This window comes from Microcebus murinus, chromosome 4 (genome assembly GCF_040939455.1).
Source record: "Microcebus murinus isolate Inina chromosome 4, M.murinus_Inina_mat1.0, whole genome shotgun sequence".
Lineage (NCBI taxonomy): Eukaryota > Metazoa > Chordata > Mammalia > Primates > Cheirogaleidae > Microcebus > Microcebus murinus.
The window spans coordinates 32497086-32519591 of record NC_134107.1 but is presented as its reverse complement, the minus strand read 5'-3'; the positions used below and the strand labels follow the sequence as shown (position 1 = coordinate 32519591).

The window sequence follows — 22506 nt, the reverse complement described above, 5'->3', positions numbered from 1 at the left end:
ATGTGGGCTATTGGGGACAAATTGGTGCCCCATTACTGTTTTAGTAGCCAAAGTTAATGCTCAGACTACTTAAACCCCTTTGTACTAAAGTAATATATTGAGTATCTGTTATATACCAGGTAGGAGACTATCACAAAAATCCTACACTGGTAGACATTATTGTTACTCAATAAGAAAGTGAGGATTGGTAAGGTTATGTTTGCCTAATGTCTACTTAGCTGAGCTGGAAAATGAACCCAAGACTCTCAAAGCCTTACTGTTTCCACTGTACCACTATACCATGTTGTTTCTCTGTTTGGTAAAACTGACAGGATGAACATAAATCAGGGACATGTACAACAAACTAAATATATAAGTCTGATTTTGAGTAAGGGAGGTAAACATTTCAGAACTCCTCTCTCAACATGTTCATATCAATTTCTAGGGATATATCAAACTAGAAAGATATATTAAAATATTTAATAATTGATTGCTAAAGCATCTCTTAAAATAATTCTAGTCACTATGCAGAAAATTTAAAAGTAATCTTAAACAGTTATGAAAAAATTGCAGGTAGGTAAAATAAGTCTTGAAAGAGAAAGGAAATTTCTCCTGAAACTCTTTTGCAAGCAAACATTCACCCCATAGATCAATTAAAGCTACCTTTAGAACCCAACCAACAAGTTTTCACAATGGCTTACCCAGATTTCTCAGGAGGAAGGCTTCCAGATGTTAAAACTCGTTCAAACAAAACTCGAGTATTATTGTCCTCTAGGATATTTAAAAAGATTTTAAATATTTTTTTAAAAAGTTGACTTTTACAATTCAACAATATATTCTCACATGCATTATATCTCACTTAACCCTCACAAAAATCCTATGCAAAAAGGTAACTATTATCACCCATGATTTTTATGGATGAGGAAACTTGAGGCTCAAAAAGATTAAGTAATTTGATCTGGCTTTATTATTGAGTAGCAGAGCAGTAAACTAGAAGTCAGGTGTTTTCACTTCTAGTTCATCCCTTCTCTGTACTGTATAGCATTGTAATGCAAAATAACTATAACAGTGTGATATCTGAATCAGCTATCCCATTTGCCTTTTAAAAATAATGAAAATTACGTATCTGCTGGCGTAATAGGCTACCACTATTTTTTAAACACATTGAATGTGTGAAAGATGGGAACCTCAAACTTAAACATAATTGAGTTTCTTACTTTGAGATACCAGGACTACGCTATATCTAGCTCCTTTAACTTCTTAGAGATAAGATAACAACTAGTTTGGTAGGTAGATAGGCAAATGTAAATGAATTAAGAAGGCTTGGCTGGTGCAAGGTGCAGTGGCCGAGGTGGGCGGATCGTTTGAGCTCAGGAGTTCGAGACCAATCTCTACTAAAAATAGAAATTAATTGGCCAACTAAAAATATATATATAAAAAATTAGCTGGGCATGGTGGCACATGCCTGTAGTCCCAGCTACTCGGGAGGCTGAGGCAGTAGGATTGCTTGAGCCCAGGAGTTTGAGGTTGCTGTGAGCTAGGCTGACGCCATAGCACTCTAGCCTGGGCAACAGAGTAAGACTCTGTCTCAAAAAAAAAAAGGGGGGGGGGTGCCAAAGGTGGATTAAATTTTAAGAATCTTAGGAGGGCCTCTATAGTTGGACAAGAGACAATGACACTTCTTGCTATTACAAACTGTAAGAGATCATTTAAAATTTAAGGATCCTGGCCAGGCAGTGTGGCTCACGCCTGTAAATCCCAACACTTTGGGAGGCCAAGGCAGGAGGATTGCTGGAGGCCAGGAGTTCAAGACCAGCCTACAACATAGTAAGACCTCATCTCTACAAAATATTTTTTTTAAAATTAGCTGGGCATGGTGGTATACAACTGTAGTACTAGCTACTTCAGAGGCTGGGGTGGGAGGCTCACTTGAGCCCAGGAGTTAAAGGTTACAGTGAATGGGGCCACTGCACTCCAGCCTGGGTAACAGAGCGAGACCCTGTTTCCAAAAGCAAAGCAAAAACAAAGAAATAAAATGTAAAATTCTAGGCCGGGCGTGGTGGCTCACGCCTGTAATCCTAGCACTCTGGGAGGCCGAAGCTGGCGGATTGCTTGAGGTCAGGAGTTCAAAACCAGCCTGAGCAAGAGCGAGACCCCATCTCTACTATAAATAGAAAGAAATTAATTGGCCAACTAATACATATAGAAAAAATTAGCCAGGCATGGTGGCACATGCCTGTAGACCCAGCTACTCGGGAGGCTGAGGCAGGAGGATTGCTTGAGCCCAGGAGTTTGAGGTTGCTGTGAGCTAGCCTGACGCCACGGCACTCACTCTAGCCTGGGCAACAAAGCGAGACTCTGTCTCAAAAAAAAAAAAAAAAAAAAAAGTAGGCTGGGCACGGTGGCTCACGCCTGTAATCCTAGCACTCTGGGAGGCCGAGGCGGGCGGATTGCTCGAGGTCGGGAGTTCGAAACCAGCCTGAGCGAGACCCTGTCTCTACTAAAAATAGAAAGAAATTAATTGACCAACTAAAAGTATATATACAAAAAATTAGCCAGGCATGGTGGTGCATGCCTGGTCCCAGCTACTTGGGAGGCTGAGGCAGGAGGATCGCTTGAGTCCAGGAGTTTGAGGTTGCTGTGAGCTAGGCTGAAGCCACAGCACTCACTCTAGCCTAGGCAACAAAAGTGAGACTCTGTCTCAAAAAAAAGAAAAAAAAAGTAAAATTCTAACAGTAAATCTATTAACAGCCATTGAATTGTATACTTGATGCACTTATGGTATACAAAGTATACAATAAAGTTGCTAAAAAGAAAAATATCCGGCCGGGCGCGGTGGCTCACGCCTGTAATCCTAGCTCTCTGGGAGGCCGAGGCAGGCGGATTGCTCAAGGTCAGGAGTTCGAAACCAGCCTGAGCAAGAGCGAGACCCCGTCTCTACTATAAATAGAAAGAAATTAATTGGCCAACTAATATATACAAAAAATTAGCCGGGCATGGTGGCGAATGCCTGTAGTCCCAGCTACTCGGGAGGCTGAGGCAGGAGGATTGCTTGAGCCCAGGAGTTTGAGGTTGCTGTGAGCTGGGCTGACACCACGGCACTCAGTCTAGCCTGGGCAACAAAGCGAGACTCTGTCTCAAAAAAAAAAAAGAAAAATATCCAACAGAGTAGTTGGTTTTCATTGCCTCAGGGTAGTTATTTGGTTTGTTACTGAGACATGTCCATATGCAAAATGAAAGCATTAGATTAAATGTGTTGGACCAAAGAAGATGGCACTATTTGTGTGGCTTCCATCTTCAATTTAACATATTATACTTTTTTAAATGTTAAATTTTGCATTTTATCCTTTTGGCTTTATCCCAAGCTTTGCTTCACACACACTTTTTGCCATTCCACATAACTTTCCCACCACTACTGGTTATATGCTGTGTTCTCTGCCTAGAATAATGCCTTCTTCTCTTTCTTTACTTGGGTAACTACTGCTCATTTTTAAAGATCCAACTCATGTGCCCTTCTCTGTGACACTCTAGAATAGTACTGTCCAACAGAAATATAATGCAAGCCACATATGTAATTTAAATTTTCTGCTAGCCATATTAAAAAGAGTAAAACCAGGTGAAATATTTTATTTAATCCAATGTATCCAAATTCTTATCATTTCAACATATATTCAATATAAAAAATTATTAAAGTATTTTTTTTTGGTACTAAGTCTTTGAAATCTGGTATGTATTTTACACTTACATCACATTTCATTTCAGCCTATTCACGTTTCAAGTGCTCAATACCTAATAGTCTAGTGGCTACCATAGTTGCACAGCACAGTTCCAGAACTTAAATTACACTCTCTTCTCTGTGCTTCTAAAATATTTAATTCAAGGTTCTCTTATAGTACTTAGCACATTTTTTCATGATCACCACCACCATTATAAATAGTTAGCATTTATGGAATGCTTAACACCATTCCATAAATGTTAAGTAAAACACATGCAAAAACTTATTGATCCTCTCAACAATCCTATGAAAGGTATTCTTATGACCATTCTGCAGATGAGAAAACTGAAATGTAAGATTACACATCTAACCTCAGAAGTATGCTACAGGCCGGGCACGGTGGCTCACGCCTGTAATCCTAGCACTCTAGGAGGCCAAGGCGGGCAGATTGCTCGAGGTCAGGAGTTCGAAACCAGTCTGAGCAAGAGCGAGACCCCATCTCTACTAAAAATAGAAAGAAATTAATTGGCCAACTAATATATATAGAAAAATTAGCCAGGCATGGTGGCACATGCCTGTAGTCCCAGCTACTTGGGAGGCTGAGGCAGGAGGACTGCTTGAGCCCAGGAGTTTGAGGTTGCTGTGAGCTAGGGTCTAGCATAGAGTGAGACGCCACGGCACTCACTCTAGCCTGGGCAACAAAGTGAGACTCTGTCTCAAAAAAAAAAAAAAAAAAAAAAAAGTATGCTACAATGAAGCATCAAATGATGATGCAATTATATTTACACATTGGATTCTTCCATAAGAATGCTCTGGTAATGAGAATGGAGTCCTATTCCCCTTTGTACTTCCAGACCCTGGTTACCAAAAGGTAATGAATAAATGTTAGATGGATGGATAGATAGATGAATGAATGAACTACCTAAGACACTGATTTTGGAAGACAGTAATGCTGAGATTAGATGTCATCCTTATTTTAAAAATAATAAAAATATTATACATACTAGTACTAAAAAAACAGGCAAAATAATTTTAAATTGGTAAGGAACATTGATTTTATACAAGAAAACTTTATCAACCAAATGTCCCACTATCTCACTTTTTGAAGTTAAGTCTTTTCCCAGAGTGTAGAATCACTAAGCTGAAATACAAAATCATATTTAAGTTTTATTTCTTTATACTATTTAGGTACAGAGAATGCTATATTTTTCTGAAATATTAATAATTATCAATTTATACTTATTTCTATAGTCATTCATTTACATGGTACATAATTATATATTTCTTTCTTAAACCAACTTTTATACCAGATCATTTTTTGTCACGAAATTGCATATCCTAGACTGTAGGTAACTAGACTAAATTACAACAGAATAGGGAAATAAAGATGCTAAAAACCCATAATATTTCTTTTTTAATCTCTTCTCCACTAGCCTCAAGGTATTTTACTACTTGGACATCTTTGAGATTTGGTAGCTGGAGGGTTTTTTGTCTATTTTCCCTCCAGGAAACAAGAGACAGTTTGCTCAGAGTTATCAGAGATGCATATAAACAACTCTTTGTTTCCTAACTCTAACTGCAGCTTTATCCTACTGCTGATGGCACTTTAATGATTAAAGACCATTCTGCAGAGCTGAAAAGCACCTGTCATTACTCAATAAATATTAATTCATGGTTGATAGGCCACAAATATTTCTTGATTGCCTATCAAGTTCCTGTCTGGTATGATGTCAAAATTATAATACATTCAAGAAGGAAAAAAAATCCAGCAATGTAATTTCAAATGGTTTAATATTAACCATTATAGATTCTAGAATCAACTTACCATTGAGGTGAGAAAGATAATCAATATAGGCTAGGACATATTCTGGAATGTCTCCATACTTCTTTAGCCCCAGTTCAAAAATCTTAAAGGCAACAGATTTGTCCTAGAAGTAAGGAGAGTAAAGTACTGATTTCCATGAAATGTCAGACAGGATACTCAAAAGAATATTAAAATTGCAACACCTAAATATGACAAGGTACCTAAGAAGTAAAATGGAAATTAATATCATGTTAAGTAAAAATTGCTGAGCTAAAAATTATTCAAGGAGATTTTGGTTTAGAAATATGGTTTAATAAGGAATAAATTAACAGGCAATTAGAGATTTGGATGATGTCTATATAATTTTACACAGATATACTTATATTTCCTTCACAAAATGGAGCAATTAAATTTTAATGACAGAAACTAGATGACCTTTCTTTTAATTGATGTATCTCAGATGAAGAAAATTATTTTACCTTTATACTTATATTTCAGTATTTACCTTACTACAGTAATACTCCATGAGTGCTGCAGTAACATAGACATGGTGGCGGGTTCTAGTATCTTCTCTTGCTTTTTTAAATATCATTCTTCCAGATTTGATACCTTCTGCTCTCCTTGCAAATTTCATATATTGGATATATACCTATGGGAAAAAGTATTTGTATTCTACAAATTAGGCAGTATGTTTCCCATATACGAAAGCAATCCTGAATATCCAAGAAATTAGAGAGTAGGATTATAGATAAAATACTATTTGAATCCTCAAGGTAAGTTTTTCTGGTATTAGAGATGCATGTAAATTAATCTGGTTTTGTTTTTTATTGAGATATAACTCACATACCACAAAATTCACCCTTTAAAGTGTACAATTCCCTGTTTTTTTTTTTGTTTGTTTGTTTGTTTTTTTTTTTGAGACAGAGTCTCGCTTTGTTGTCCAGGCTAGAGTGAGTGCCGTGGCATCAGCCTAGCTCACAGCAACCTCAGACTCCTGGGCTTGAGTGATCCTTCTGCCTCAGCCTCCCGAGTAGCTGGGACTACAGGCATGCGCCACCATGCCCGGCTAATTTTTTATATATATATCAGTTGGCCAATTAATTTCTTTCTATTTATAGTAGAGACGGGGTCTCGCTCTTGCTCAGGCTGGTTTTGAACTCCTGACCTTGAGCAATCCGCCCGCCTCGGCCTCCCAAGAGCTAGGATTACAATTCCCTGGTTTTAAACATATTCACAAGGTTGTGCAATCATCACCACTATCTAATACTAGAATATGCAAATTAAATTTTAAGGGAGAAAAGGTGAAACTAATAGAAAACACTCTGTTAATAAATGCCAAGATCTAAAAAACTTAAGGTTTGACTTAATATAATCATGTTTTATAATATATGTTTACATTTTCTTGGTTTATTTAAACAAATCCACCACTCTATTTTCTAAAGACCATATAATGGAACTTTATTAATAAACTATGAGCCACTTTATATACCCAACACCTACAGAGTGTCCCCCACATGATGAGTATACAGTATTTATTTAATGAAAAAAAAAGACTATTAGTAGGGTCCTGGTTTGCCTAGTTTTGATGGATGGATGGATGGATGAATGAACTGAATTCCTTAAGTAAAGGAATTTTATCTAGTTTGTCATTATATTGCCGCAGTCTAGCACAATGCATAAACTCCAGCAATATTTTTGCTAAATGTTTATTGAATGAATTTTAAAATGATGAATAAATACAAGCACTTAGAGTAGTAGAATACAATATAAACAAACAAAAAGCAGTGTAGCTGTAATTGACTTGAGGAGAGAAGGGTCTAGAGTCCCATTCACAGGCCTGCCTCCTTCCCCTCCCACTGTGAGAGTTCCACTGCACCTCTGCAGAAACTTAAGGCTTTGAAAACTACTTCTACAGAATAGGATTTAGGATAAAGTGAGTTTCTGCCCAACCCCTTCCCAGGATATTGATTTTTCCTGCCTCATTTAAAAAGAAGTATTTATTAAGCAACAATTATGTGGTATAAAGAGGCTTCAAAACATGCTCACAGAAAGTGTTAAAATCCCTTTGTAGCTATTTCATGCAGCTGCATTAAAAAGAAAAAAATCCAGCAGAGAGCAGATAAGTTTGTCAGAGATTTGGGCAGAGGAAAGAGTTACCTACAAAGGGGTCACATGAGGGAATTTTGGGGGGTGATGGAAGTGTTTTGTATCTTAAACTGTGTGGTGGTCCCACGACTTGATGTTATTTTCAAGATTCATAGAACCATACAACAAAAATAGTGAATTTTGCTATATATAAATTTTAATTATTTTTTGTTAATTAGATTGGAAAGGTGAGAGAGAGATTTGTAACGTTACTCACCAAGGTGGGGTCAATATCCTCAATTGCCAAAAGTCTGTTATATATACTGTGAACCTTCTCATACTTCATGCGACTCTAAAGTGGTTAGAGAAGAAGTGAATATAAATATATGGTTGTAAACAAGCAGGGATTTGAGCTCTAAGGAATCCAGAAGCTGTGCATTCTGCCCCCACAATGGCACCTACTTTGAGCACAAATATAATGAGCTATGGACTAGTAACTGTTCATTTTGCATTATCTCTATCAAAAGCAATATGCCAAGCAAAGCATCAGCCAGAAAAAAACTTAGTCTCGCAGTAATTCTTGAATTATAAGAAAGTTCTAAACATTTTTACTCACCTCTTCGTAATCCGCATATGCAAAATAAAGAAGCATATTCTTCTTTAATAAAGTGCTTATGGCTCTTTCATATATATTAGCAGCTTCATCACTAAATAATTTGGCATTATTCATATCCTAGGAGGAAAAGCTCATCCTCAATAATTTTAATAAAATTGAAAGAGAATGAAATTAATAAAATCAAATCTACTTTATATGTATCTAGAAAACACACACATATATATGGTTGTACACACACACATGCACACACATGAATACACATGCATTTATGGATTCTAAAAAAAATTCCAAAGACTTTTTCTGTTATTTTAACTTATAAAAGAATCATGCAAGTACTCTAAATCATTCATCACTTTAACACATTAGAAACAGCCACTATATTTTAATTCTAAGGCAATATAATTAGATAGTGTCACTAAGATTCATATTAACATAAGTTTACAATTTTCAACACTTATACTTTATTACCAAAATTCAGTGCTATATCTTTTAGCAAATCATTACTATAACAAAACCATAAAAAGACCAAAGCAGGAGGTAGGGGTAAGGAATACTCACTCCCTTCTCTGCAAGCAGTTTACTTGACTGCTCAAGATACTGGGCAGCTTCATACCAAATATCAGGGTGATGGCCCAGCACAAGCAGGCACTGTTCGTAAGCAAACATAACTAAGGAAAGACATTCAAAAAAAATTTAATTAAATATTATTTGTAAAACCCATCAATACAAGCATCATAACTAAATTATTAGGCTAAGATAGGGTCTTCAAAAATGAATAACAATTAAAAATAAAAAGCTTTAGTGATTTCTGGCACCATCATTCACCCAAGCCCCATCTGTCCACCATTTATTAAATATTTATTGAGCACTAACTGTATACTAGGGAATGTGAAAGGCATTATGAGTACACAAGTGAATAAGAATTCCTATATTCAAAAAGTCTACAGTATATGCTTTAAGAAAGCAAAGATAAAGAGTATTATGATAAGGATAGTACAGTATACTCCTGAAATTTACAGCAGCCAGACTTAACATAGTTTAGGAACTAAAGAAAGGCTTCACTAAGGAGCAGACTTCTAAAACGAAACCTGAAGAAGGGATAGAAGCTGGTCAGATGAGAAAGTGTGGAGTAGAAGAAAGATGGGATAGATACAAAAATGAAGGCAAAGGCCTACAGCTGAGAGTGCAAGGAACTCAATATTATTAAGTTCCAAATTCCAGTCCAGCAGTTGTAGAATAGTGTATATCAGACTAATCCTCCTGAAAGCAAAAATTATAAACAAACAAACGAACAAAAAGCAGCAGAACTCAGAGGAGATTGAGCCCTTAGAAAAAGGGAACTCCTAAAATGGAAATGTATAGAACTGCGAAGTATGAAATGAAGAATTCACCAGATAGGCTTAATAGCACATTGCATGTGGTAAAACAAAGGTTCAGTGAACATGGAGGTCTATAAAAATTATTGAATCTAAGGAACATAAGAGGAAAAAAGATGACAGGTAAAAAACAAAGCTTCAGTAACATATGGTAATATCAAGTGTCCTAACATACATATAATTGGAGTCCCAGGAAGGTTAATCTTGTTACCTCTTTTTGTTATAAGGGTCTGATCCTCTGTACGAAGAGGGTTGCTCTTTTCCCACTGAATATATTTCTTCCACATATCTACTTGCTGAGCTTCTTGAGGAGTATTCTGAGGAGGCACTGAGGGAGCATTGCGATCTAAACCTTTCATTACTGTCTCATATTCCTAGACAACAAAAATTTAGAATTCTTTGGTGAGCCTGGAACAACTTAGATATACAGGATGAAGTTGATCAGTTAGGAATACTTCATTCAAAATGCCTAATTTGGGGCCGGGCGAGGTGGCTCACGCCTGTAATCCTAGCACTCTGGGAGGCCGAGGCCAGTGGATTGCTCAAGGTCAGGAGTTCAAAACCAGCCTGAGCAAGAGTGAGACACCGTCTCTACTATAAATAGAAAGAAATTAATTGGCCAACTAATATATATAGAAAAAATTAGCCGGGCATGGTGGCACATGCCTGTAGTCCCAGCTACTCGGGAGGCTGAGGCAGTAGGATTGCTTGAGCCCAGGAGTTTGAGGTTGCTGTGAGCTAGGCTGATGCCACGGCACTCACTCTAGCCTGGGCAACAAAGTGAGACTCTATCTCAAAAAAAAAAAAAAAAATGCCTAATTTGGGCCAGGCGCGGTGACTCACGCTTTTAATCCTAGCACTCTGGGAGGCTGAGGCGGGTGGATCGTTTGAGCTCAGGAGTTCAAGACAGGCCTGAGCAAGAGCGAGACCCTATCTCTACTAAAAATAGAAAGAAATTATCTGAACAACTAAAAGTATATAGAAAAAATTAGCCGGGCATGGTGGCACATGTCTGTAGTCCCAGTTACTCAGGAGGCTGAGGCAGAAGGATTGCTTGAGCCCAGGAGTTTGAGGATGCTGTGAGCTAGCCTCATGCCACAGCACTCACTCTAGCCCAGGCAACAGAGTGAGACTCTGTCTCAAAAGAACCCCCAAAAAACAAAATGTCTAATTTGTCCAAATACCACTTTGTTAATATAATCTAAACTATTTAAGAGTAGAGAGAAAGGTAATAGAATTATTACCCATTTAAGAACAGGTTCCCAGGAACTGGGTGGACAGAACATCCATGGGTCCTCTCCACAGGTGATCTAGGAGGTCACTCCCAGATGTAGGAGTCAACAGATTAACATAAGTAAAGATCTGATGGCATTATTATTGCCACCTTGGGAGAAACTATCTTTTTATATTTCAATAGTTTTGTATAAATAGGCTATTTTTCCTAACTTCCGAGAGTGTCAATAAATGAAAAGATATGCACACAATACAAAATCTGTCCCTTAGAGCTATGTTATTAAATCACAGAGGAGTATAGTATTCAGATGCACAGATATGAGGGAAGGATAAGAACTACTTCCATTCTAGGTACAACCATGTCTCTACATCCTCTGTTTTCACATTTTAAAAAATAATTTCTTCCAAACCTGATTTATTTTATTTTGTCCTTGCAAAGAGATGTTTCATTTCAAATGTACCGTCTGCTCAGACATTGCAATTAATTGTTGTTAGTTAAGATTGCTAATGATTGAAAATATTGAGAGTAATATCAGATAGGAGAAGCTCTGCTGTAAACAATAGACTCATATAATCCTTAAAATAAACGGCCTGATGGGATTCCATACCTTTGCTACACGCCTAGCATTCATGTAATCTCTACTCCGATCTTCAATCATTTTTTTAGCTAAATGAATATTGATACCCTAAGAAAAAACAAAAACAAATTATTTTAAATAAAATTAATTATAATATTTTTATAGTTAATTTGTTCACTTACTAAGTAACTTTAAATTATTTTAAAAGATTTTTTGTTTAATAAAATAAGGGTTCAATCACATTATATGCTTCAAAGATTAACAGGATTTGTTTATATGTCTATTATGAGCTGGCACTAAGTTTCCATATATCAGGAATTTTTAGAGATGGAATCATTTGGAAAGGGTCAATTATTTCATATATATAAAATTCTACTAAAAAAAGAATGATACATAGATTCATTTGGGTGAACAGCCATGGCTTGACTTTAATAGCTCTTTTCTAAGTAGGTATGTATAGCTTTAAAAACAAAAAAAAGCAGAAGTAGTAAGAAAAGATAAATATTACCACTCATGCCTAGCTGTTCTTAATGAGTAGTCCAAGGATCCTGGTCCCCTAGACTCTTTTAGTGGGTCCATGAGAGCGAAACAATTTTCTCATAATAGTAAGACATTATTTGCCTCTCTTACAAATATGAAGTGGAGTTTTCCAGAGGCTACATGATGTTCAATATCATAAAAAAATTAACTTTGGAAGCAGATATGAAGATCTAGCTATCTTCTAATAAGCTAGATATTAAAAAGAGCTACAAAAATATAAAACAATGCCACTGTTAGCTAGGCATAGTGGTTCACCCCTCTAATCCCTGCAACTCAGGAAGCTGAAGTGGGGGGATAGCTTGATCCCAAGAGACTGAGACCAGCCTGGCATAGTGAGACCACATCTTTAAAAATGAAAAAAATTAGTTGGGCATTGGTTGTAGTCCCAAGTACTTCGAAAGCTGAGGCAGGAGGGATGCTTAAAGCTCAGGAGTTCAAGGTTGCAGTAAGCTGTTCCCACTGCACTCCAGCCTGGGCAACAGAGTGAGACCTTGTTTCTAAAAAAAACAGCCACTCTTCTCATTAAATTTTTTCTTGTTTTAGAAAGTGTAGTTTTTAAAAAAATGCTACTTATATTAAAATGTAAAGGGTTTATTATTATTACTTTTAAGTAAATTAATAAATATCTTGAAAATGCCCCAGTTTTAATTTCTAATATGCTAACTATTGATAGATAAAACCACATTAAAAGTTCCCTTCCGGCCGGGCATGGTGGCTCACGCCTGTAATCCTAGCACTTTGGGAGGCCGAGGCGGGCGGATTGCTCAAGGTCAGGAGTTCCAAACCAGCCTGAGCGAGACCCTGTCTCTACCAAAAATAGAAATAAATTAATTGACCAACTAAAAATATATATACAAGAAATTAGCCGGGCATGGTGGCGCATGCCTGTAGTCCCAGCTACTCAGGAGGCTGAGGCAGGAAGATTGCTTGAGCCCAGGAGTTTGAGGTTGCTGTGAGCCATTCTGACGCCACGGCACTCACTCTAGCCTCGGCAACAAAGTGAGACTCTGTCTCAAAAAAAAAAAAAAAAAAAAAAAAAAAAGTTCCCTTCCTAGGTTTGGAATGTGTTGTGAAAAAATAAAAATAAAAAATAATTCTTTGTGGTCTTTAATAATTTTTAAAATCCAAAGACCATAAAGTTTGAGAACTACTGCTCATGCCTGTGAACGAACAGTTTCACTACCCTACATAGTTCTTCCAAATCACAATGTATACATGAGGAACTTTCTTTTAATGATACAGTGTATTTGGCATGTATGTTTATATATATATGGGCTGATTAGCTCAACCACTTAAAGCATATACCAATTACACAAAGATCCTGAATTAAAGCTGCATATTTCACAAATTCAAACCAGTAATTACATTGTTGTCATTAGGTGAGAGAGGTACATAGCAACTGAAAAATAATTCCAAAAATGTACTATTTTATAGGAGGTCAATGACGATATGTGTATGAATGTGTGGATATGACTTAGCATCAAATAAAAATAGTTTTATAAGAATTATTGTTCTTCCAGAGTATTCTCTCATAAATAACACTAATATGGAGACTTTCAAAGTCTTGTAATATAGAAGTTGCTCTTTTGTTGCAATCAATACAAAAATAGACAATGTGTAACACTGATATCCATGTACCTGAACCTAGAAAGCCTAGAATCCACAAATCCACATTGCATAAAAATTAAAATGGCCTGGTTTATAATAAACAACTCTGGCCTGATTTACCTCTTCATACTTGTTATAGTCTCTCCAGAGTTGTTCAATGTTGATCATTGGATTAACGCAACCTCGTTGATAAACTCTTCGGACAGCTGTTATTCTCTGATTTTCTGCATAAGATCCAACAGCTTCCCTGAGATTGGATAAAAAATGCCATCAATTAATTATATTATACCTAAATTAACAGTTTATGTGAAAACTGTAAAAATACTTACACTCCTTTTAAGAAATTGATGTAATCCACCCAAATCTAAGAAAGGAAATAAAAGGTTAATATCTTTCTTGATATTTTCAAATACAAGTATATATATTACATTTTTTTTCCTATAGGTCACATGGAGCAGAGAAAAAAAATTAACTCCTACCTGATAGGACATAATTTCCATTCCAATTTTATCCAGTGCAAAGTCATATGCTTGAGCCATTTTTTCTCTGAAATAAATATGAAAGACACGGTTGTTAAAAAAATTTTATTATTAAAGTCTACAACTAAAACAACTTCTGATCACATGATCAGAACAGCATTTGAGGTTGGGCATGGTGGCTCACACCAATAATCCTAGCACTCTGGGAGGCTGAGGCAGGCAGATCGCTAGAGGTCAGGAGTTCAAGACCAGCCTGAGCAAGAGCAAGACCCTGTCTCTACTAAAAAAAATTGAAAGAAATTAATTGGCCAACTAAAAATATATAGAAAAAATTAGCTGGGCATGGTGGCACATGCCTGTAGTCCAATCTGCTGGGGAAGCTGAGGCAGAAGGATTGCTTGAGCCCAGGAGTTTGAGGTTGTTGCTGTGAGCTAGACAACAAAGTGAGACTCTGTCTCAAAGAAAAAAAAAACAGCATTTGAACCTTTTCTATAAATAAAAATTAAAACATCTTTGTAAGTACATAAAGTAGTTCTTTTATGTTTAGCTTGTCAGTATCATTAATTATGTACTTTGTTTCCTTTATCTACTGCTTGTGAGTTTATCAAAGATAAAGCCCACGTCTTACTATCGTTATATCCTTTAAGTTGCCTAATTTTATATGTCGCTAATTCAAATGTGGCAACACATAGTTCTCCCATTAAGGAGGTAAGTTATATCTGAAGATCTGTCAGCTCTAAAATAAAATGTAGGGAGAAAGAACTTCCTCTTTAACATAAGACAATAATGTATAATAAGGAAAAGATAATAAAGATAGAATTCTAGTCATAGAAATAACCTGACTGTTAATTATGAACTTTTGTTTCATAACAGCATCAGAAAAGGTCCATTATTTAGATTCAACGAAGATGGATAGGGGGGTGTGAGGAGGAGTGGGGAGGTTAAATATACAATAGAATAGTCAAAGATCCCTTGGATCACTTAAGTAGCACATTGCATTGCAACCTGCCAAGAGTGGTGCCAGTAAAAGTATAAAGATGCTGGCCTGGTGTGGTGGCTCATGCCTGTAATCCTAGCACTTTGGGAGGCCAAGGTGGGAAGACTGCTTGAGGCCAGGCATTCAAGACCAGCCTGAGGAAGAGCAAGAGCAAGATCCAGTCTCTATAAGAAAAATTAGCCAGGTGTAGTGGTGTGCACCTATAGTCACAGCTACTCAGGAGGCTAGGTCAGGAGGATCACTTGAGCCAAGGAGCTTGAGGTTGCAGTGAGCTATGATGATGCCACTGGACTCTAGCCCAGGTGACAGAGTACGATCCTATATCAAAAAAAGAAAAAAAAAAAGGTACAAATATGCTTTTTTAAAAAGTTTGACAGGCCAAATGCAGTGGTTCAGGCCTGTAATCCTAGCTCTCTGGGAGGCTTAGGCAAGTGGATCGCTCAAGGTCAGGAGTTCGAGACCAGGCTGAGCAAGAGTGAGACTCTTGTCTCTACTAAAAACAGAAAGAAATTAATTGGTCAACTAAAAATATAGAGAAAATATTAGCCAGGCATGGTGGTGCATGCCTGTAGTCCCAGCTATTCAGGAGGCTGAGGCAGAAGGATTGCTTAAGCCCAGGAGTTTCAGGTTGCTGTGAGCTAGCCTGATGCCACTGCACTCTAGCCCAGGCAACAGAGTGAGACTCTGTCTCAAAAAAAAAAAGTTTTGACAGCAAGCCTGTCAATAAAGTGGTAGTATGATGTTGCAAATATACTGTGTTTCAGTATAGAAAGGGTTGAGTCATTCCATTTTCCAAAGTAAGACTAATGCCAGTGGCTTTCTTTGAAGCACTTTTCCCAAGGTTACTGACTTTTTAGAGAATCCTGACTTTTCAAATCCTTACATCTCTTCCCATCTGGAACTAAGAGAAGGTGTGAGTTTATGTGGGATTCACTGTGTACCTGGAGATGACTTGCATTAGTAACACCTTCGTTTCACTTACTTGTAACTTGGTAGTTTACCCTTGGTTTCTCGGACATAAGAAAGGTAACACTTCCATAAATCAATGTGCAAAACCTTCATAAGGCATCTCTGAAATAGCTTTAAATACAAGAATATATTATCAGAATCCAGCTAAATAATTTTGACATGTATACAGATGAAATACAACATTAAGAAAACAAATTCACCTAAGTGAAGTTTCTCAGGAATGGAAACACAAACACCACATGTGTTTGGAACTAATTAATCAGTGGGCACAAAGACAATTAAAAGCCATTGGAAATTAAGAAGGGGTGAGGAGGGAGGGTGAGGAGGGGAGGGGTAAAAACTTACCTAACAGGTACAATGAACATTATTTACATTATTTAGGTGATGAGCACCTTAATAGCCCTGACTTAATCATTATAAAAGCTATCCATGTACCAAAAACATTTGTACACCCTTAATATTTTGAAATAAAAATAAAATTAAAAAACAAAATTCAGCTCCCTTCATGAATTTATCTTCTTATTAATAAAAGGCAAATAACAACTTCCTCTTGTTTTTAGTTTAGACAATTAAAATCATTCTCATGATTTTGATCCGTAAAGTATAATTATTTTCTTTTCCAAAATTTTTATGGTGAACATTTTTAAACATAGAAAAAAGTTGAATAGTTGAATAAGTAAAAATGAACACCTAAATAATCACTACCTAGAGTCAACAATTGTTAACATTTTGCCATATTTGCCTTATATATATTAAGTCTTAAGTAAAACTTCAACATAAGATTCAAAGTATTTTTAAGAGGACTCACCTTTTCAACCTTGTCATAATTTTTAGCTTTAATCTGAAGAAAAACAGAGAAAAATGTGGGATTTATTTCATTCTTTTAAAAGTATCAAAACAATATTTCTGAATTTTTTAGCAATTTTTGGACCAATTTTTAACCAACTCTGCAAATTCATCCCTATACTTTCCTGTTAATTTTGCTCTTCAAAAATAACAAATAGGTCATGTGTGATGGCTCACACCTGTAATCCCAGCATTTTGGGAGGCTGAGGTGGGATAATCACTTGAGGCCAGGAGTTTGAGACCAGCCTGGGCAACATAGCAACACTCCATCTCTATAAAAAATAGAAAAATTAGCCAGGTATGGTGGCATGCACCTGTAGTTCCTGTTACTCAGGAGGCTGAGGCAGGCTTGAGCCCAGGAGTTCAAGGCCAGAGTAAGCTATGATCGCACCACTGCACTCTATCCTGGACAAAGAGCAAGACCCTCTCTCCAAAAAACCCCCACAAATAATAGATGTTTGAATCAAAACAGATAATATGCATTGTAAATATGCCTGTGTAAATCTAATCTGTATGGATAGATTTTCATGCACTCATTTACAATGAAATGTTAATTTAAAATTTTATGAAATAGTCACAAGACAAATACGGAAATATATACCTGATAGATCTACCCAAATAGGATTTTATGTATCTACTGCAGACAAATTAAAGCTCTGCTTTCCCCAATAGCTACTAAATAGTCTGAGCAGTAAAAAAGATTTGCAAGTTTTGACTACACATAAATATTTAGTCACGTGATCTACCTACTATATTGCAGGCACTGGGCTAGACACTGGGCCTACCACAGCGAACAAGACAAGTCTGTCCCTGCCCTCCTAGACATTACAATGTTATGGGGAAAATAAGACAAGGAAATGGAAGGCCATTTTAAGAGATTATGGTAAGGGCTAACATGGGAGGAGTACAGGGTGCTACAGGAGCATTTAATAAAAGCCAAAAAACGTAGACTTGGGGAGTTGCCAAAGTCATTTTCCTAGAAAAAGTCATGATCTTAAGGATGAGGTGTCTGGTAAAGAAAGAGAGGAGTTATTCTAGGCAGGAAGAACAGCATATGCCAAGACTAAGTTTCAATATTACTAGATTTCTTTTTCTTTTGAATAGTTTCATTGGATGGTAGGTGGGATTAGCTACTCATTTGTGTTAATGAGCAAATCTTTGCTTCATCCAAATAGATAAATACATATTTTGGTTGGTTAGAGAAGTTTTGGCTTGTGGTCCTTTTCTTTCTAGTACAGTATAGAAAAGTTTCCCCAGTTTTCTGGCTTAAGCTGGCTGCTGATAAGAATGCTGATGACAGTCTCTTTTTCTTTTGCTGATAACTTTTTCGTTCTAAACTTGTAAATGTTCATCTTCATCTTCATAGTTCATAAATTTCAGCATATGCCTAAACATAGGTCTTTGCTCTAAGGCAGTTTAGTCAAGGCTCTGAGCCTTGTAGGTTCATATTCTGGCTTTTCACTTAATTCCTTTTCTCCTCATCTGAGTAAGAGGGATAATAGTACCTGATTTGTTAGGGCTACTCTGAGAATTCAATGGGTAAAGAAATGTGAAGCCTTTAAAACATCACCTAGCAGAGTCAGCACTCAATAACTCATTATTATCGCTATGAATTCTGCTTGGAATTCAGCATGTCCTTTGAACCAATAGACTTAGGCCTTTTATAGATCAAGAATTTTCTTTTCAAAATAGTCTCTCTTCCATCTGTTCCTTTTTCTTCTAGAACTCCTATTATACACATTAGGTCTTCTGGTTCTGTTCTTGAAATCTGTTGTCTTTACCCTTTGAGGTTTTAAAATAATTTGTCCACTAGATTCTCCAGGCTATTCACTTAAGGCTCCATGTGACCATTCTCTGCCATTTAACCTACTGCTGTATTTGGTTTATAAATAATGGTTTTTGGCATCAGAGTTTAATACTATACTTTGAATATTGTGTTCATATTATTATTTTGTTCCAGTTGTTGTCTCTCTTCTCCAGCTGCTCTATTTTGTTGGGGGCCTGTCCCAACAATTTTAGTTCATATTCTTTTCTGACAGTCTGACAGTAGTACTTCAAGTTGACCTTTTCCTCTACCATGACAGCTGTGTAGCAGGTGTAGGCAGCAAACAGGCTGCTGCTAGTCCTCTACCAAGGAACCAGAAAGAAATCTCTGCTTAAGAGTAGGGAGAACTCAACCTGCCTGTTCTGTTCCATTTTGGTTTCCAAGAGGCCAGGCTGATGCTAACATTCCTCTGGTGTAGAAGGGCAGTTGAAATGTTCCAGGTATTTCTAATGTCAGCCTCTTAGTCCTTGCCCTAGGCTCTCTACCAGCCCTCTTCTGTGAGACTCCCATAGAATCTGAGGCCTCCTTGCATCCAGCTGCTTGGCTCAGTAGAAGAAAATAGGCTGAGTCTGAGAGTGGAAGTGAAGTAGGATGAGTTCAAGTCACCAGCTTCCCAGATGCAGATGAGATTATATACAGTTCTTACCCTTGGTCAGGAAAACCAAAACTACCCATTGGGAAAATTGACAAAGAATACTAATAGTCCAGAAGAGAAAATACAAATAGTTAAAAACCATATGGCAATATGTACAAACTTCAAATATGGGCAAGATAAATTATTAATAAAATAATAGATATCACTTTATACCCATCAGAATGGTAAAAACTTAAAAAGGGCATTAACACTATTGAAGCTACATAAGGAAAAGGGATTTCATACATTGCTGGAGGAAATATGAATCATTATAGCCTTTATGGAAAGCCATTGGTAAGAGCCTAATAGAAAACATATATCTTTTGACTCAGTAATTCCACTTCCGGGATCTATTCCATAAAGATAAAAGCACTAAAATATAAAGGTATTTGTACAAGATTATTTACTGCGAACTTTGTAGTAGCAAAAATAATGAAATAAATGCCCACCAATAGGGAAATGGTTTAATAAATTATGGTGCATCCACATCATGGACTATTATGTAGGAATATAAAATGAATTAAAGCCATAACAGGTAATTGGGAAGGATTTCTACAAGATGTAAGTGAACAAAAAAATGATAAAATGGGCCATACGTGGTGGCTCACGCATGTAATCCTAGCACTCTGGGAGGCCAAGGTGGGTGGATTGCTCAAGGTCAGGAGTTTGAGACTAACCTGAGCAAGAGTGAGACCCCGTCTCTACTAAAAATAGAAAGAAATTAATTGGCCAACTTATATAGAAAAAATTAGCTGGGCATGGTGGCACATGCCTGTAGTCCCAGCTACTTAGGAGCTGAGGCAGGAGGATCGCTTGAGCCCAGGAGTTTGAGGTTGCTGTGAGCTAGGCTGACGCCACAGCACTCTAGCCCTGGCAACAAAGTGAGACTCTGTCTCAAAAAAAAAAAAAGAAAAAAAGATAAAATATGGCCCGGCGCTGTGGCTCACGCCTGTAATCCTAGCTCTTGGGAGGCCGAGGCGGGCGGATTGCTCAAGGTCAGGAGTTCAAAACCAGCCTGAGCAAGAGCGAGACCCCGTCTCTACTATAAATAGAAAGAAATTAATTGGCCAACTGATATATATATAAAAAAAAAAATGAGCCGGGCATGGTGGCGAATGCCTGTAGTCCCAGCTACTCGGGAGGCTGAGGCAGAAGGATCACTCAAGCCCAGGAGTTTGAGGTTGCTGTGAGCTAGGCTGACGCCACGGCACTCACTCTAGCCTGGACAACAAAGCGAGACTCTGTCTCAAAAAAAAAAAAAAAAAAGATAAAATACATATTATATAATCCATCTTTATAAAACAATGACTAAAAATAAATCCTATGTGCATGTTTATGTATGATATTATTAGCATAGAGAACATATGGGATATCCAGGTTTTTAAACGTAGTTATGGTTGGTGGGGTGATATGGGTGGAGGGAAAAATAGAGGCAAGGAAAAAGACTGTACTACAAGTATATGATCTCATTTATGCATTTCAGCAAAAATTATGTCTATTATGTGTGTGTATGAAATATAAATAAAAAAGTTTTTAATTTTATTCCCTACATAAATTGGTCCTGTATCTTAAATTTATCAATTATTGCTTCAGTTGTATTAGTCCAATAAATATACACAGCAAAAGACACTTTTTGACTAATACAGAAACACTCACTGACCTTTAGTGCATGGCCAATGATTTGTCATTCATTAATTCAACTAATAAATATATATATTTTTTGAGACAAAGTCTCGCTTTGTTGCCCAGGCTAGAGTGAGTGCTGTGGCATCAGCCTAGCTCACAGCAACCTCAAACTCCTGGGCTCAAGCAATCCTGCTGCCTCTGCCTCCTGAGTAGCTGGGACTACAGGCATGCGCCACCATGCCTGGCTAGTTTTTTCTATATATATTAGTTGGCCAATTAATTTCTTTCTATTTATAGTAGAGATGGGGTCTCGCTCTTGCTCAGGCTGGTTTTGAACTCCAGACCTCGAGCAATCCGCCCGCCTCGGCATCCCAGAGTGCTATGATTACAGGCGCGAGCCACCGTGCCCGGCCCAACTAATAAATATTTGGGAGCCCTTCTACAGAGCTCACACTGGTGGCATTACCACAGCAGCTATAGTCTCATTATTTTCTAAAGATCATTCATTTAAAAAAATACTTTAAAAAAATGTTATATGGAGATTAAATGTGCAGTGTGATAAAATGAAAATAATTTGATCACCTTGCATCCATTACTTAATCTACTCTAGCATCAGCTTTCCCACCTATAAAATAGGAATGATAATAACATCTACTTCAAAGGGTTGTTACAAAATTTAAAGAAAAAAACCAACTATAAAGCATCTAGACATTCCAGGTGCTCATTAACAATTAACAATTAACAAATATAATTAACAATTAACAAAGATATGAACCAAAGGAATATAAACTTTTCATTACATCTTCTCTAAATAGAGCTAATGTAAACAAGTAGCCAGAAAGAACAATGCTATTATTATAATTGGGCCCCACTTGGCAGAAGAGCAAAGGTTATGGTGCAAGTCATATTCAAATTCTATTACTGGTGAGACTAGTGTACCAACACCCTGTCTTCAGCCATCCTGCCACCAGTCCATTTTTCTTCTTTAAAAGATTATCCTAAAAAAAAAAAATAAATAAAATAAAAAAATAAAAGATTATCCTGGGCCGGGCACGGTGGCTCACACCTGTAATCTTACCACTCTGGGAGGCTGAGGCGGGCGGGTTGCTCAAGGTTGGGAGTTCGAAACCAGCCTGAGCAAGAGCGAGACCCGTCTCTACTATAAATAGAAAGAAATTAATTGGCCAACTAATAAATACAGAAAAAATTAGCCGGGCATGGTGGCGCATGCCTGTAGTCCCAACTACTCAGGAGGCTGAGGCAGCAGCCTCAGCTGCTTAAGCCCAGGAGTTTGAGGTTGCTGTGAGCTAGGCTGACGCCACAGCACTCACTCTAGCCTGAGTAACAAAGCGAGAGTCTGCCTCAAAAAAAAAAAAAAAAAAGATTATTATCCTAAGTATTATTTACTAATATTTCTATGAAAACATCTTACCTGTAAGTTCAATATTCTTAAATATATTTAACATAGTCATGTGCATTTGCAAAGGAATCCATGCTACCTGATAATCGAAGCTTGGTTTAAATTTTAAAAATAAAGAGAAATTCTTGATACTTTGAATTTTTTTAAAGCTTTTGTTTTGACATCTGGGATTCTCA

At 37.0% G+C, this 22506-nt stretch overlaps 1 protein-coding gene across 2 annotated transcripts in view; it reads right to left on the bottom strand.

Annotated features, from left to right (window-relative positions):
• CSTF3 (cleavage stimulation factor subunit 3) overlaps positions 1 to 22506 on the bottom strand; it is a 73492-nt gene that overhangs the window by 6780 nt on the left and 44206 nt on the right. The window contains exons 4-17 of one of the 2 annotated variants that reach the window (XM_076002047.1): positions 16788 to 16820; positions 15993 to 16090; positions 14014 to 14080; positions 13864 to 13898; positions 13655 to 13781; positions 11417 to 11494; positions 10820 to 10885; positions 9787 to 9949; positions 8758 to 8867; positions 8200 to 8316; positions 7861 to 7935; positions 6004 to 6147; positions 5520 to 5622; positions 681 to 750 (exon numbers count right to left, since the gene is read on the bottom strand). In XM_076002047.1, the coding sequence (XP_075858162.1) occupies positions 681 to 750; positions 5520 to 5622; positions 6004 to 6147; positions 7861 to 7935; positions 8200 to 8316; positions 8758 to 8867; positions 9787 to 9949; positions 10820 to 10885; positions 11417 to 11494; positions 13655 to 13781; positions 13864 to 13898; positions 14014 to 14080; positions 15993 to 16090; positions 16788 to 16820 (1286 nt within the window). The remainder of the gene's footprint in view (positions 1 to 680; positions 751 to 5519; positions 5623 to 6003; positions 6148 to 7860; positions 7936 to 8199; positions 8317 to 8757; positions 8868 to 9786; positions 9950 to 10819; positions 10886 to 11416; positions 11495 to 13654; positions 13782 to 13863; positions 13899 to 14013; positions 14081 to 15992; positions 16091 to 16787; positions 16821 to 22506) is intronic. The other variant, XM_012739862.3, reaches the window with a different exon arrangement.